The 17,487-nt window shown below is 42.9% G+C and overlaps 1 protein-coding gene across 1 annotated transcript; it reads right to left on the bottom strand.

The window, feature by feature from the left end:
* Positions 1 to 4,074: 4,074 nt before the first annotated feature.
* minar2 (membrane integral NOTCH2 associated receptor 2) lies at positions 4,075 to 17,223 on the bottom strand. Its single transcript, XM_078213865.1, has 4 exons — positions 17,062 to 17,223; positions 16,097 to 16,345; positions 6,161 to 6,166; positions 4,075 to 4,260 (listed from the first exon to the last, which is right to left on the bottom strand). Exons 1-4 carry the CDS (start codon positions 17,221 to 17,223, stop codon positions 4,075 to 4,077), a joined length of 603 nt encoding a protein of 200 aa, XP_078069991.1.
* Positions 17,224 to 17,487: the final 264 nt, after the last annotated feature.

Raw genomic sequence — 17,487 nt, 5'->3', positions numbered from 1 at the left:
ATTGTAATATAAAGGTGTTCAGCAGAGCAAGAGTGGGACTTGAGAACAGTGTTACCCACAGTATGGTGTATAGAGCCACATGATAATCGACTGAGAGTAGATTCTGGAAGGAGCCAGCATGGAGACACACATGCATGATAGTACCTTGGACATGTACATAGGGTGGGATTTTCCGGCCCTGCCTGCCGCTGGGATCGTCCAGTCGTATTGATAGTCAATGGACCTTTGTCTGGGGCGTCGAACTGCCTGTGACAGGTTCCACCATATTGGCACTGGAAAATTCTGGCTATAGTTATGGGTTAACAATAAACCATTATTTTTGAACATAGAAGTCTCCAGACATCTTAGTGAGGCACCAAATGAACCGTTACAACAGTCTGGGAGATAGAGATCGGTAATACTGCATCATGTGAATAATCCTACTAATAAGGAACAGTTCTGTGTCTTGTTTCATATTTCACATCCTAACTTGGGTCCATTTGTCATGTTGTAATCACTCTCTGCCCCACAAAGGGAAGTACTGCACAACCAGGTCTGGCTTGAGTGTATAATCACACCTGTGTCAAAGCTCACATAGACAGTCTCCATTAAAATATAGACATATTCCCTAGCCTGTAATCCTTTTTACCTGAAAGTTACGGTTAGTTTTGACACCCAGTGTGCAGCACAAAGAGAAATCAGCTGCTATATTAACTTTAATATCTATGTCCTGTATTCCTTATTCTGGCCATCACTATTCTGTCCTTCCTGTCAGCTCGTAGGATTTTCCTATTATAAAACTACTAGTCCTGCAGCTGTCTGTCTCTGTGACTAGATGCAGCGTTTTAAGATTCTGAAGCCACAGACATAAGGAGGTGATTTTTCGTGCTGTGAAAGGATTGGGTTCAGAGGCGGAGGTGCCAGCAATTTTCCACCACTGGCTAACATGTCTGGTGGCATGTTTCCTCTTTTCAGTGAGGCTGCTTCTGAGAAGGGATGACAGCTATCCATTTGCCCGCAGTGGGCAGCCATTAAGGGCCACATCACGAGCTTGGTCAGGATTCATTGCCCCATCCTAATTGCCCTTGAGAAGGTGGTGATGAGCTGCCTTCTTGAATCGCTGTGCCAGTGCGGTGAAGTACACCCACAATGCTGTTGGGGGTGGGGGGATGGAATTCCAGGTTTTTGACCAAGCAACAGCAAAGGAACAGCGATATAGTTCTAAATTAGGATGGTGAGTGCTTTGGAGCGGAAATACCAGGGTGGTGCTCCCATTTATCTGCTGCCCTTGTCATTCTGGATGGTAGTGGTCGTGAGTTTGGAAGATGCTGACTAAGGAGGCTTGGTGAGTTTTTGACGTGTGTCTAGTAGATGGTGCACACTGCTATGCGTCAGTGGTGGAGGGAGTCTGGATGCTGTCTGAAATTTGCCAGACACTAGATGCTGAGGCTGAAGCTGAAGCCCAGCAGTTAGATGGAAACAGCCTCTCGGCAGCAGGCTGGGGGCAGAGGGGGGGTGGGGATGTTATGGAAAAGGAGGGGGTAAGGGGTCTGCAAGACTTCATTCAATTCTCACCCTTTCCCCAGCACCGTGAGTGCCAGAGGGCCAGAGCTGTGGCCACAGGTCATCCTATGCAGGGGTTTCCCTCCACAATGGTAGTCTAGCAGCCGCAAGTGCATTTTGTATTTCAATTTTCTAAAGTCTTCAGAGGAACCTCCACCTTGGAGCACCCTCTTATTCAGGAGCACTCACCTCTCCTGGTAAGATTTCTGGCTGCCCAAAGCATTGGGCACTCCATTGGCCCTACCTCCATTGAGCCTGTCTGCCATCCTTAATTAAAAGTTTATTTATTAGTCACAAGTAGAATTACATTAACACTGCAATGAAGTTACTGTAAAAATCCCCGAGTCACCACACTCCGGCGCCTATTCGGGTAGACTGAGGGAGAATTTAGCATGGCCAATGCACCTAACCAGCACGTCTTTCGGACTGTGGGAGGAAAACGGAGCACCACGCAGACACAGGGAGAATGTGCAGACTCCGCACAGACAGTGACCCAAGCTGGGAATCGAACCCAGGTCCCTGGCGCTGTGAGGCAGCAGTGCTGACCACTGTGTCACCCAATGTCTCAGTGTGCCATCCTATAATTGGACAGGCCTCCTGGAGGCAGCCTATAAACTAGCTGCCAACTTGAAACTGCCCCCCTGGGTGAGACTCAAGGTCATCCTTGAGTTTCTGAATTGAGACTTAGGCCAGGATCAAACTCCGAACCTACAACTAAATTCCAATGCACAATGCACTGGAGCAAATTTTGATTCATTCCAACTTCTGATAGGCAATTCCAACAACAACATCTTGCATTTTATATAGCAGCTTTAATGCAATCAAACCTCCTATAGTGTTTCATAGAAGCTTTAGAGAGCAAAAGGTGGCACATGAGCAGATATTAGGGCAGATGATGAAAAGCTAGGTCGAAAGGTAGATTTTGAGGTGCGTCTTAAAGGATAAAAGTGATATGGGGAGGTTTAGGGAGAGAATTTCAAAGCTCAGTGTCCGGGCACCTTAAGGCATTGCTATCACTGGTGGTGCAGTTAAAATTGAGGATGCTCGAGACTCCATGAATTAGAGGGATGCTGGTATCTCGGAGGGTTGGAGGTGATTATGGAAATTGGGAGGGGCAAGATGATGGAGGGATTTGAAAATAAAAATTAGAATTTTAAAATCGAGGTGTTTTACTTGGAGTCAATGGAGGTCAGTAAGCACAAGGGTGATGGGTGGATGGGACTTAGTTTGAGTTAGGACACAAGCAGCAGAATTTTATATGATGTCAAGTTTACAGATGGTAGAACATGGGAGGTCAGCCAGGAGTGTGTTGGTATAGTTAAGTCAAGAGTAAATGATGGAACAAATTGGGGTTTCAGTTGAGACAGGGACGGAGTTGGGTAATGCTAAGAAGTTGGAAATAGGTAGCCTGAGAGATAGTGAAGAGATGTGGTCAGTAACATGTCTCAGGATCAAATATGACACAATCTAGTTCAACTTCAGACAGTTTCCAGGGAGAGGGATGGTTTTAGTGGCGAGGGAAAGAACTCTATCACAGGGACCAAAACAATGATGTGGGAGACCCACTATTCGTATGAAATGAATCTGATGAAGAAACAAACTCTCTTCTTGATTATACACAAAATAGATCCAAAAACAGGTTGGTAAACACATTTTAGAACATCTGATGATAAAGGTACTATCCTTTATTTATAGGTCTGTTAAATAATGAAGTAAATGCACTATTTCTATCTTTTTATTTCCAGATTTTACCAATACTGAAGGAAGATTAAAGTATGGACCAAATTGAAGTAAATACAGAAGAACAATAATCCCATGACCAGTACTATGGTTAATCTTTATTTTCTTGAACAGTTTGCATTTGCATTTCTTAAACTAACATTATGCAAATCTAATAAAGAAAATCAAGAACAGAAATTGAACATTTAAAATTAATTTAGCATTCACTCAAAAATCAGCCTCTGAATGTCTACAAAATAATGTAATCTCAGTCAGTTTAAGATTGGATAAGAACAGCAAGGACATTTTGAAACACCATGAATTAGAGGAGCGTCGATATCTCGGAGTGTTGTAGGGTTAGAGATGATTACAGAGATTGGGAGAGGCAAGAGGAGTTTTGATGGAGTGACTAAGTAGTAACATGAGGGTCAGTAACCAGAGGATACAGATCTAAGGTATTACAGATCTAAGGTAATCTGAAGTTTATTACAGATCTAAGGTAGTTGGCAAAAGAACAGAAGGGGAGATTAGGAGAAATTCTTTTAAACTATGGGTTATTGTGATTTGGAATACATTATCTGAAAGATAGTGAAGCAGATTCAATCATAACTTTCAAGAGGAATTCGGATATATACTTGAACAGACAAAAAGTGTTTGCAAGGCAATGGGAAAAGATCAAAGGAATGGGATTTGTTGGATGGTTCATTCAAAGAGCTGGTACAGATACAATGCAATGAATAGCCTCTTTCTGTGCCAAATAACATGAACATGACTATTAAAGTTCTTTACATAAATCTTTGTTGGCTCAATAATTTAGTATCCAACAACAACTATTAATATAGTAATTACAGTAATTAAAGTGCAGGCTACTATTACTAGCAGTGTTACTAGTTTACAGCATTTGGCTCTTTTCATTTCAGACTCTTTCTTCCTCAGTAAAGAATCATATCCTGGCGTATAAATGTCGTCCAACCAAAATTTCAGGTCATTTGGATCCTCCTAAATGAATATAAATGAAGTGTGAATATTGCTGATAAGAGAATCATGCTGCTGAAGCTTTTCATCTTACACTCATCAGGCCAAATGCAGGAATGCCAAATTTCAAACAATCACAACAATTTATACTATAGGGGAAAAAGGTGCTGATTAATTGGCAAGTCGACTTGTACCAAATCCTGTGCACCAATCACCTCTGTCTCACTGCATTCTGTCACAAAGAATGGAGAGCAAAGGATGAATAGTGAAGGATGAATCCAGAGGCACCCAACGACTTGAGGGCCCATCTGTCTGTCTATCTGTCTGATATGATATAATCTCCACTATGTTAGCTCTTCTCAGTAGCCGTATTCATGCTTTTGAGTAGAAAGTTGAGTTTTTAAGTCCTATTCTGAGGCTAAGAGAACATGTTTAATAGTTCAGTGCAGTACCAAAGGAATCAATAGTTCTGTCTTTTGGATGAAAGCTAAACTGAGACCTATTTTCAGGAGGTCCTAACATAACCAATGGTGGTTGTAGATTGGGTGGTTACGTGGATGTTGGGATGATGTGAGTACAAAAGGGATCACGTATCAGGAGCATGGGAGTTCTTCCGGAGCGTGGGTTGAGACAGAGCATAAGAGTTGCTCAGTTACTGTTAATTTATTGGAAACCAGCACTTCTACATGGTGTCAGGAGTTGGCAGAATGCTGCTGGGATTTCGCTGCATCGACCCGCTTGTTTTTGACAAAAATGTCACAGACAACTAGATGAAATTTGAAAAATAGTGGCATATCTACATTGGTGCTGGCATATCGGACAATCAAAGAAGGGAAAGGCATACACTCTGCCAAATTTAGTGGGTCCTGAGGTGGTTGAGAAATACGAGCCCCTTGTTTTTCAAATGGAGGAAGAGAAGCAGGATCCTGATATATTGCTGAGATGGTTTGTGCACAAATGATTGCCAGTAAAGAACATCATACTAGATAGACGTGTGTTCAATACAACCAACCAAAAGTTTGATGAGTCTATTCAGTCACACACTATGACTTTAAAAGCTTTAGCAAAGAAATGCAAGTTTAGCACACTCACAGATCACACTGTGTGTGGGTCCACAGCAATGCTGTCCACAAACAGTTTCTTTGTGAGAAAGGTTTAACCTTGGAAGCTGCCAACAACATTAGTATGCTGAAATCAGAAAGAAGCAGCGAAGTGTTAAGGTGAGAAACAGAGCACACCCTGTTCCAACTGCGGCGGCCATTACCCACAAAACAGAATGTTGCAACAGAAGTGGCAAATGGAACCATTTCACAAAATGCTGCAGATCCAACCCAGAAAAGCTTGTCCATGCCACCAGCACAAATAGGATGAATAAATTGAAGTGTAATTGAAGCTGCACGGTAGCACAGTGGTTAGCACTGCTGCTTCACAGCTCCAGGGACCTGGGTTCGATTCCCGGCTTGGGTCACTGTCTGTGTGGAGTTTGCACATTCTCCTCGTGTCTGCGTGGGTTTCCTCCGGGCGCTCCGGTTTCCTCCCACAGTCCAAAGATGTGCGGGTTAGGTTGATTGGCCATGCTAAAAATTGCCCCTTAGTGTCCTGAGACGTGTAGGTTGGAGGGATTAGTGGGTAAATATGTAGGGATATGGGGGTAGGGCCTGGATGGGATTGTGGTCGGTGCAGACTCGATGGGCCGAATGGCCTCCTTCCGCACTGTAGGATTTCTATGATTCTACCCAAGGTACGGAGTCTCTGAAAACTCTTTACCGTGAGAGCATTGGCATCATTATCGAGAAGGGTGAGATTTTCACCACATTAAACAGTGCCTGGAGCAAGGCAAAACTACTAATAAAGATTGACACAGGAGCCAATTGTAATGTCCTGCCCAGGCAGAAGTTGCGATAAATCGACACATACACTGCACCAGATCCTGACACTCAAGTGGACCTCATGGAGTATGGCAGACAAACTATCCACACAGGAGCTGTGGACATCCTCCTCTGAACACAGAGCAGTTTTCAAATTCATGTCGTTGACCAAAATGTAGAGCCGCTTTTAGGTCTTTGGGACAGCATCACATTGGGGTTAACCCACCTTAGTCCCAATGTACACACTCTGCAGCACCAGGCTCCAAAAATATTGTAATATAAAGACCTATTCAACTGTGATACTGTTGGCAAGCTACCTGTAATGTATCATATGAGGCTAGCTGACTCAGTATCACCCGCTGGTCTGTTGTCAGAGATGGGTGCCCCTAACAATGAAGCAGAAAGTAATTGATGAGCTGAACTCATGATAACACTGGGTGTCGCAAGCCTCATAGACAAGTTCACAGAATGAATTTTGGCAATGCTGGCTGCAGTAAAAGAAGATGGCACCTGTAGGTGGGAGAACCTTAAATGGTTAGTAAGATTTTTAAACCATTAGAGATTAAGGCACAGACAGAACTATCAGCATTGAGTTAAATGACTTCTAAAACAAACTTATGAGCTAACAAGAAAGCAGTTTACACATATGAGATGCAATAAGAGATTTAGACAACTGATTATGATTTTAAAACACATATGCTGATATTTTGAATGTATTAATGTATTTTTTAAGGTACATTGTTCACTTTAGCCAAGAGCAATTTGCTGTGAAGCATCATAGTAAAAGGCATCAGGGCAAAACCATATTGCAAGAGAATGTTTAGATTTTGAGAGTATGCAAGATTTATCAGTAAAGTTTCAGATGGAGAGAATATTTAGAACACTTAATCATATTTCATGAATAGGATTTATTCACTGTCCAGACATAATGTCATGTGTTAAACTGGTTTGGCAGTGACCTATAAGGGAACCCATGGGAACATTCATTTGAACTACTCGGCAACAGGGGAAGTGGGGTTAGCCAAGACAGAAGTTAGCTTCCAGATTCTATGGACTAATAAAATGCCATTATGTCAGAGGATAAGATATGATTGGCTAAGGTATATGACAGGTATTATTGTTGATTTATGTATAATGAAGACAATTGATTTAAAATTAATGAAAGCCGGGAGTAATTGATAAGAAAAGCCTGTAATTGATCTGTTTTGAATTGTATATGTCAGATTTCATTGGAGAGATCTAGCTGCTCCATCGCAGAGCTGCCCTGACCCTTTGATGGTCCCCTAGCAGCTGTTAGCTTAAATGAAAATAAGTCTTTAAACTGAGACACTGGCTTTGTGAGTCTTGTATTGTCTGAACTTAGTCAGTACCTGCTACCTCAGGAACCCCACCAACAGTCTTTTTGGCGACAAGCGCCGGGATAGAGTCACCGGAGTCTGACGGTGGGATGTGCCTCCTAAGGATAAGTATCTTTGCTTTACTTTAGTTAGAAGGAGTAACATGTCAAGTCATCGGATCTGTAAGTTGATCTATCTGAACGAGCATTTAGAGTCACAAAGGCAGTGTCACTGAGTAAAGAAGCCGCACTTAAAGAGGAGGGGGTGATAATGGAATTTTGCTACCAGTCTGTGAGCGGAGCCAAGAGAGCCGTGTGGTAAGATAAGACCTAAAAAGCGTTGGGTGTGCTTAATCTGAAAGGCCAGGGATGGACTCCTGGTATTGTTCGCGTATCAGAGCTGAGAGATCTGCGCATCAATAACGTAAGAGGCTAGAACCAATTGGAGGGGGCAACAGTCAGCTTAGGCACCAGAATGCCCCGTGGGGGCGGGAGAGTGAGGCATATTTGAATTATTGGGGTGGAAAACTCAGTAAGGGGTCCCCAATAAGAAAAAGTTAGAAGGCAAGGGTCAATCTCAGCAGGAAGCTCAGGGCTTGACACAGAGGAATTCCCAAAGAGGGGTCTGCGGAAGTTGAAAGCGAAAAAGGATAGAAAACAGAAATAGAAATCAGAGAGAGAAAGGGTGAGCCAGATGGGAAAGTCGGTCATACGAAATTGAAAAACACAGATTAGAAGGTCTACAACACTCTCACGTGGTCTTGTAGAGTATAGCAGAAAATGTAGATTTGACATGGGGAAGAGATGATTTGTTAATAAAAACGGTAGTAACAGAGCACGGTAAATTAATTAGGAAAATGATAGAGAAAGGATATGATTCAGAGGCTTCCGGGTCTGAGCAAATATCCTGGTGGAAAGCCCACCAGAAATGGCCGTGGTGATTCTCGCTGCAATGATGAGAAATCACCTTCAGAAAGAGGCAGTTAACAAGCGGTTAATCACAGCAAAGGCTGTTCGGGAAGACTCTAAAAGTGTGCCCACAGGGAGGATGGTAACAAATTCATTGTATCCCCAATCTCAGAGGAGTCAGATGATGAGGAAATAGTTAGGGAAGATTGATCAGGAAGGGTAACTCAGGGAAACGGAAATTCCCCTAATAATAGTAAGGTGGGATCGCCTGTTCTGGTAGCACCACTCCATATAATAATAAAGTCATCTAGTAGATGGAGAGGAACAACCACTGTGACCACCGAGGAAGTGCCATTATCGGTGACTGAAGCAGATGCTTATGGACAAGTTACGTCATAATCACCAAAATTTGTTTTTTTGGGCAAGTATGGGTGAGTTAAGAGAGGTTCATCATTTGACTTTGGATGACATAAGAATTTTAATAAAGGGAAAGTTAGCTGGGCGAGTGTGGCAAATGTTACTGAGGCTTTAAGGAGGAGAGATTAGATATTTGCAACAGATGATAGTGAGGACCAAAGATATGAGCAATTTAAATGGGCGATAGGTAAAGGACACATCAATTGGGTTAAGGTAACCTTAGTTGAACAAGATCCCAAAGAATCTGTAGAAGAATACAGAGAAAGGAAATTCAGGGCTTGTGTAGATAATAAGGGATCGAAAACCCTACTAGGGATGGCGATATGTTTTTGGCAGCAGCAGTGGCATCAATCCAGGTGGACAAAGAGATGTCTTTATTACCAGCGTATGACAATATGTACTGTCAGACATCTATTTAATGGCCTCCATGAGATATTACTTTTTAAAATGATTTTTAGCGTTAGTGGGGATTATGATTCAAACGCAGTTATGTACAACTAATACAGTATTAGTAATGACGATCAAGGTAAAGAAGAAAGGAATGAAGAAGCCAATCACCGTTTAGGTTGTAAGGATTTCCTTAGATACCTTTATTTACTGGCCTAGTATTGGGATAGCCAATGGCCAGAAGGGGCGGGTTGTAAGTGGGAGAACCTTAATAGATTAGTAAGATTTTTAAACCATTAGACATTAAGGCATTGACAGAACTACCAGCATTGAGTTAAATGACTTCTAAAACAAGCTTATGAGCTAACAAGAAAGCAGCTTACACATATGAGATGCAGTAAGAGATTTAGACAACTGATAATGATTTTAAAACACATATGCTGATGTTTTGAATGTATTAGTGTAATATTTAAGATATATTGTTCACTTTAGCCACGAGCAATTTGCTGCAAAGCATCATGGTAAAAGGTATCAGGGCAAAATCATATTCCAAGAGAATGTTTGGACCTTGAGAATATGCAAGATTTATCAGTAAAGTTTCAGATGGAGAGAATGTTTAGAACACTGAATCATATTTCATGAATAGGATTTATTCACTGTCCAGACAAGATGCATGCATGCCAGATGTAGAGTCATTTGTTAATCTGGTTTGGCAGTGACCTATAAGGGAACCATGGGGATGTTCATTTGAACTTTGGGCTGGTGTCTGAGATTACTAGGCAACAGAGGAAGTGGGGTCAGCCAAGACAAGAGTTAACTTCCAGATTCTACAGACTAATAAAATGCCATTACGTCAGAGGGTAAGATGCAATTGGCTAAGGTATATGACAGTATTATTGTTGAGTTATGTATATTGAAGATGATTGATTTAAAGTTGGTGAAAGATGGCAGTAATTGATAAGAAAAATCCTATAATTGATCTGTTTTGAACTGTACATGTCAGATTTCATTGGAGAGATCTAAACTGCTCTATCTCAGAGCTGCCCTGACTCTTTGGTGGTCTCCGAGCGGCTGCTGGTCTAAATAAAGTTACGTCTTTAAACTGAGACACTGGCTTCTTGAGTTTTGTATTGTCTGAAGTTTAGGCAGTATTGGCCACTTCGGAAACCCCACCAACAGTACCTGTCAGGATCTGTATTGACCCAATCCACTTGAATAAGGCACTGCTTAGACATCATCATCCTATGAAGATGCTGAAATAGTTCATAGCTGACCATAAAACATAGGAACAAAAGTAGGCCATTTGGCCCATCGAGTCTGCTCCACCATTCAATGAGATTATGACTGATCTGATATGATAATCCTTACTCCACTTTCCCACATTATCTCCATAATCCTTGATTCCCTTACTAATTAAGAATCTCAAAAATGATATACACAATGTAAAGATCTTCAGCAGCTTGGAAGCAAAGTGGCAAATCTTCAAAACTCACATTCACGTCTCTGGTAGGCAGATCTCATTTCTTCCGTATGCCCTATGGAATCTCCACTGGTAACGAGGTTTTCTAACATTGGATGGAGCAGGTCTTGAGACTACAGGCCATTCAAGCCCCTGTGCTCCTATCAGCAGATGTCTCCCAGCACGAACTTGGTGCAGTTTGCATCCAGATGGCTGACCAGTAGCCTTTGCATTCAGGTTCCTCATTGACAATCAGACTCTTATGCCCAAAATAAGAAGGAGCTCCTACTCCTCATCTTTGCTTGTCAGAAATTTCATGACATCATATAAGTGTTGTAACCGATCATCAGCCGCTTATCACTGTTCTTAAAAAGCCTTCTCACACTGTGTCTGCAAGACTACAGCTACTACAACTTCAGTATTGTCTACAAATGTGATAAAGCATTGTACTGGTGCTCTTTCCAGAGCCCTCCTACCTACCACTGACCAGGCAGACCGTGAGGAGGGCATTGACATTGTGACCATATAGGTCCTTTCATCTCATGAATTGAGGAACTTAAGGATGCCTTTTAGGTGGATTTCACATGCAGGCAACTCCGTGAAGTCATTATGAAAGGCTGACCTGGATCCTCACAGAAGCTTCCTCATGAGCTCTGCACATTCTTCTCTATACATGAGGAGTTAACTGTTCAAGGCGGGCAGATATTGCATGGTCAGCAATTCATTATCTCTATCTCTTTGCAGAGCTACTATACCCAGCAACTCCACCAAGGGCACCCAGGGTTGGAGCAATTAGGTACAGGGCAAAGGATCCCTATACTGACCATCGATGTGTGCGTACATGGAGAGAGAAGTATCGGTGTGCATCATGCAATGCGCTCAAACGTCATGCAATGTACTTCAAACCAAGGAAGCACTGCACCTACATGATGTCCTGGATCTCCCATGGTCATTCACGATGGCTGATATTTATGAATGGAGTGGTAAGCAGCACTTGATCCCAGTTGACTTGTACTTCGGTTGGTTTGAAATCGACCACCTACCTGACATGAAGAGCAACACGGTCATAGGACAGTCAAGAGACGCATTGCCACCACACACGGCATCCTACAATGCATAATGACAGACACATTCGTCTGTTCATTTCCAGAGTTCAGGGACTTGGAGCACATCATGAGTAGTTCACTGTATCCACAGTCCAATGGCCTGACAGAAAGGGCCTGTTCAGCCAAGCACATCCTTGAGAAAACAGATTTCTATACAGCACTCCTCAGCCTGGGAAACATGCCCAGATGGGATCTGCCATCATTCACACAGCGCATGTCGCTGGGGGTACCAGGATCATGATTCCCATTGTCAAGTCCCTCTTGCAACATAAGGTCTAAATCAGCCTGAGTGGTATCCTTATGAAGTGGCGACAAAGTGGAAAGAGGTATTATGACCAAAATGCTCGCACACTTTGTCCTCTAAAACCTAGTCAAACATTTAGAATCCCATGTGGCCATGACAAATTGGCAGTGGTATTCATAGGTGCCCCACAGCCAATATGGGTTGCATGGATGGTGCTCAGTATGTACAAAGCCAGTGTCACCTCCTACATGTATCTGACCACCATCAACCACCTCCACACCCCATCCAGCCTGCAATCCAGACCCTCCAACCAATAGAGATGGTGGGTCCTTCAGATGGCAATGCAGCAAGCTCTGCAGCCACAGGACATCACAAGGATACCTGATGCCTTTCACACTGAAGTCAACAACCCAATGGCATCTCATTCATTGATGCCATTGAATGAGATCAATGAGGTACATTGTGGGTGGCATGGTAGCACAGTGGTTAGCACTGCTGCCTCACAGCACCAGGGACCCGGGTTCAATTCCCGGGTACCAAATTCAATTCCCGGGTACCAAGATGTGTAGTTAGGTGGATTAGCCATGGTACATTTGTGAGGTTATGGGGCTAGGGTAGGGGAGAGGGCCTGGGTAAGATACTCTGTCAGAGAGTTGGTGCAGGCCCAATGGGCTCCTTCAGCACTGTAGGGATTAATAGAACATAGAATAGTACAGCACAGAACAGGCCCTTCAGCCCACGATGTTGTGCCGAGCTTTATCTGAAACCAAGATCAAGCTATCCCACTGCCTATCATCCTGGTGTGCTCCATGTGCCTATCCAATAACCGCTTAAATGTTCCTAAAGTGTCTGACTCCACTATCACTGCAGGCAGTCCATTCCACACCCCAACCACTCTCTGCGTAAAGAACCTACCTCTGATATCCTTCCTATATCTCTCACCATGAACCCTATAGTTATGCCCCCTTGTAATAGCTCCATCCACCCAAGGAAATAGTCTTTGAACGTTCACTCTATCTATCCCCTTCATCATTTTATAAACCTCTATTAAGTCTCCCCTCAGCCTCCTCCGCTCCAGAGAGAACAGCCCTAGCTCCCTCAACCTTTCCTCATAAGACCTACCCTCCAAACCAGGCAGCATCCTGCTAAATCTCCTCTGCACTCTTTCCAGCGCTTCCACATCCTTCTTATAGTGAGGTGACCAGAACTGCACACAATATTCCAAATGTGGTCTCACCAAGGTCCTGTACAGTTGCAGCATAACCCCACGGCTCTTAAACTCCAACTCCCTGTTAATAAAAGCTAACACACTATAGGCCTTCTTCACAGCTCTATCCACTTGAGTGGCAACCGTTAGAGATCTGTGGATATGGACCCCAAGATCTCTCTGTTCCTCCACAGTCTTCAGAACCCTACCTTTGACCCTGTAATCCACATTTAAATTTGTCCTACCAAAATGAATCACCTCACATTTATCAGGGTTAAACTCCATTTGCCATTTTTCAGCCCAGCTTTGCATCCTATCCATGTCTCTTTGCAGCCTACAACAGCCCTCCACCTCATCCACTACTCCACCAATCTTGGTGTCATCAGCAAATTTACTGATCCACCCTTCAGCCCCCTTCTCTAAGTCATTAATAAAAATCACAAAGAGCAGAGGACCAAGCACTGATCCCTGTGGCACTCCGCTAGCAACCTGCCTCCAGTCTGAAAATTTTCCATCCACCACCACCCTCTGTCTTCGATCAGATAAGAAGTTTAACAACACCAGGTTAAAGTCCAACAGGTTTATTTGGTAGCAAAAGCCACACAAGCTTTCGGAGCTGCAAGCCACTTCTTCAGGTGAGTGATCAGATAGCCAGTTACCTATCCAATCGGCCAACTTTCCCTCTATCCCACACCTCCTTACTTTCATCATAAGCCAACCATGGGGGACCTTATCAAACGCCTTACTAAAATCCATGTATATGACATCAACTGCCCTACCTTCATCAACACACTTAGTTACCTCCTCAAAAAATTCAATCAAATTTGTGAGGCACGACTTGCCCTTCACGAATCCGTGCTGACTATCCCGGATTAATCCGCATCTTTCTAAATGGTCGTAAATTGGATTCTTTGATTCACACTCAGGGTGTCCAAGCCAACCAAATCCACGATTCAAGGACTATGTGATGAATTTGTCTACGATTGGATTTTGTTTTAAAAGGGTGGGAGACAGGAGATGTAATGGGCAATATGGCAGCTGCTATAGTCCAATTAGCATTTTTCACCTTGTAAATAGTAATGTAAAGTTAGCCCTGGTTAATTTTATATGTGCAAATAGTTTATACTTTGTGACTGTTCTCCTACAAGGTCACAACTGTTTGTCCCCAACTTAAATTAGGAAGACGTAGACTGGGTGGTCACGTGGATGTTGGGATGGCACAGGTACAAAAAGGGTCACATGTCTGGAATGTGGAAGTTCTCCCGGAGCATGGGCAGAGACACAGCGTGTAGGATCTGTTCAGTTACTGTTAACAAACATCCACTGTTGTTAGTCCCTGGTCACCAGTTATTGGAACATAACACTCCTACAGTGTTCTTCAAGAAAAAACAAGGAGTTAACTTGGCCTATATATTTTCTTCAATTAACATAACCAAAGCATATATCAATTGATTCTTCATTTTTCATGCTCTTAGTGGAATCTTACTCTGGACCTATTGGCAGCTGCGTACATCGACATCCTTGGGGTTACCATTGACCAGAAATTCAACTGGACTCGCCATATATACACAGTGGCTACAAGAGCAGGTCAGAGGCTAAGAATACTGTGGTAACTCACCTCCTGACTCCCCAAAGCCTGTCCACCATCTACAAGGCACAAGTCAGGAGTGTGACGGAATACTCCCCACTTACCTGGATGAGTGCAGCTCCAACAACACTCAAGAAGCTTGACACAATCCAGGACAAAGCAGCCTGCTTGATTGACATCACATCCATAAACATCCACTCCCTCCATCACCGATGTTCAGTAGCAGCAGTGTGTACTATCTACAAAATGCACTGCAAAAATGTACCAAAAATCCTGAGCACGTTACAAACCCCTGACCACTTCCATCTAGAAGGACAAGGGCAGCAGATACATGGGAACACCACCACCAGCAGATTCCCATCCAAGCCACTCACCATCCATTCCTTCACAGTCATTGGGTCAAAATCCTGGAACTCCCTCCTTAATGGCGGTGTGGCTCAACACACAGCGCATGCACTGCAGCATTTCAAGAAGGCAGCTCACCACCACCTTCTCAAGGGCAACTAGGGATGGGCAATAAATGCTGGCCAGCCAGTGATGCCCATGTCCCACGAATGAATAAAAAAAAACTTTTACACAATAACAATGATTGAATTAATTGAATGTAAAGTGTTTCAGGATGTTCTAAGGTCATGATAAGGTACAAATGTTAGTGCTTCTATTATCATACCCTTCCTCTCCTGATCTCATCATTTGTTCAGTATAATGTCCCCCCATGCATATTGCACTCCTCTGACTCTGGCCTGTGCTTTCAGCCTGCATTACCATTAACCACAGAATCTTCACATTTTGGCTCTACACTCTGAACTATTCTCTCTAAAACTCTCTGCTGCATTGTTATCCCTCTCCTTTCATTCAGGTTTATCTTTGATTGTTCCTTGAATAAATATCTCCAATACTGTACTATTGCCAAATGTTTTTCTAATGCCCAATGTCCATGAACTACATTGTGACTATTGTTTAAGTTTAAGTTTGTTTATTAGTCACAAGTAGGCTTACATTCACACTGCAATGAAGTTACTGTGAAAATCCCCTAGTCGCCACACTCCGGCACCTGTTCGGATACAATGGGGGAGAATTTAGCATGGCCAATTCACCTAACCTGCACACCTTTGGACTGTGGGAGGAAACTGGAGAGCCCGGAGGAAACCCATGCAGACACAGGGAGAATGTGCAAACTCCACACAGACAATGACCCAAACCAGGATTCGAACCCGGGTCTTTGGCGCTGAGAGGCAGCAGTGCTAACCATTGTGCCACTGTGCCAAGTTAAGTGCAAGATAAATTGATGTTAAAATATGGTTACCTATTCACAATAATACTTTTAGTAACACATCACCTTGCTTAAATGATCAGCTAGATTTGTTTGTACTGACTGTCTGTCATAATCCTGAATTGTCCAGGATGGGTGAGCTTTGTTCTGTTGCCAGCTGTTGTCTGTCCTTATATCTGCATACAAGGGATTCCTCTTGATGGTGGACTTCAAGGTTAGCGGAGTGATATGTTTGCTGAGGACTTCATCAATGGGAAAAGGACTATCACCATACAATCGCAGGCTGAACATCTTTGATGCATCTTGGTCTTTAGTCTGGAAGACATTGAATACACAACAGTAACAATGATGTAATTCACAGCACTCTCACTGAAAATAATTTGCGATCATATTGTACCTGATGACTCTACTGCCAGTCTGATTCAAGATTCAATTTTTTAAAAATTGAGTGTAGTTGCAAGCATTCATTTGATTTCACAAAAATAGTGAATTAACATAAACTACTTCCTAATGGATTAAAGTTTATTCAATAGTGTCACAAGTAGGCTTACATTTACACTGCAATGAAGTTACTGTGAAAATCCCCTAATTGCCACACTCTGGCGCCTGTTCGGATACACTGAGGGAGAAATTAGGATGGCCAATGCACCTAACCAGCACATCTTTCAGACTGTGGGAGGAAACTGGAGCACCCGGAGGAAATCCACGCAGACACGGGGAGAACATGCAGACTCCACACAGACAGTGACCCAAGCCGGGAATCAAACCCTGGTGCTGTGAGGCAGCAGTGCTAACCACTGTGCCAAATGAAAGGAATAATTACAAAAATGCACTCAACTAACTAAAATCTAGGCTTTAGATTACAGATGATTATATTTACAGAGTCATTTATATGAATGTTTCATATCTTTTAATCTAGGTCAGTGCCTTTAAGATATTTCTTTAAAAATATAAAAGCATTTTTCTACAAGGATGTATTTTCAATTCTCAGATCGAAAGTACACCTGTGAAGCTGTTTTTGACCCACTTACCTGTGAATAGACTTGATTGTGCCACTGCCGACCACTCACAGCTGCCCCAGAGACACCAGGAAAACCGATTTGGCCCAAACCAGGAGTTGTAGCTAACGCTTTTACATCTAACTGCAGAAATTTGTCAGGATGGTTGTTATTTGGCAAGACAGATAGGTCCATGTTTCACTGTTGTGTCGTACTCCAGTCTCACACTGGGACTGACGAGAAATGCACTCTCTTCTCAATTATTAATAAATTGTTGAATATTTAGGTAGATAGCTGAAACATTACCTGTCCACAGATCTCCTTTTCGATCGTAAATGAGCTAATCTTGGACTGCACTCACTTATGAATAATGCACACCTTTTGTTGTTGGGGCTTTTTCATTAGCATGTTGCAGATTATGAGGCAATGTGGAAGAGATGCTTAAAATTATGAGAGGAT

This window comes from Mustelus asterias, chromosome 6 (genome assembly GCF_964213995.1).
Source record: "Mustelus asterias chromosome 6, sMusAst1.hap1.1, whole genome shotgun sequence".
NCBI lineage: Eukaryota > Metazoa > Chordata > Chondrichthyes > Carcharhiniformes > Triakidae > Mustelus > Mustelus asterias.
Note: the sequence above shows the minus strand (reverse complement) of the source record. Positions and strands in the feature narration are given on the sequence as shown.

What these genes read in the sequence shown, in the direction of transcription:
- minar2 (XM_078213865.1), bottom strand. Translation starts at nt 17,223, where the DNA reads ATGGACCTATCTGTCTTGCCAAATAACAACCATCCTGACAAATTTCTG. An exon ending in ACAATCAAGTCTATTCACAG is followed by an intron (nt 16,346 to 17,061) that starts GTAAGTGGGTCA and finishes AATGTCTTCCAG; the next exon opens with ACTAAAGACCAAGATGCATC.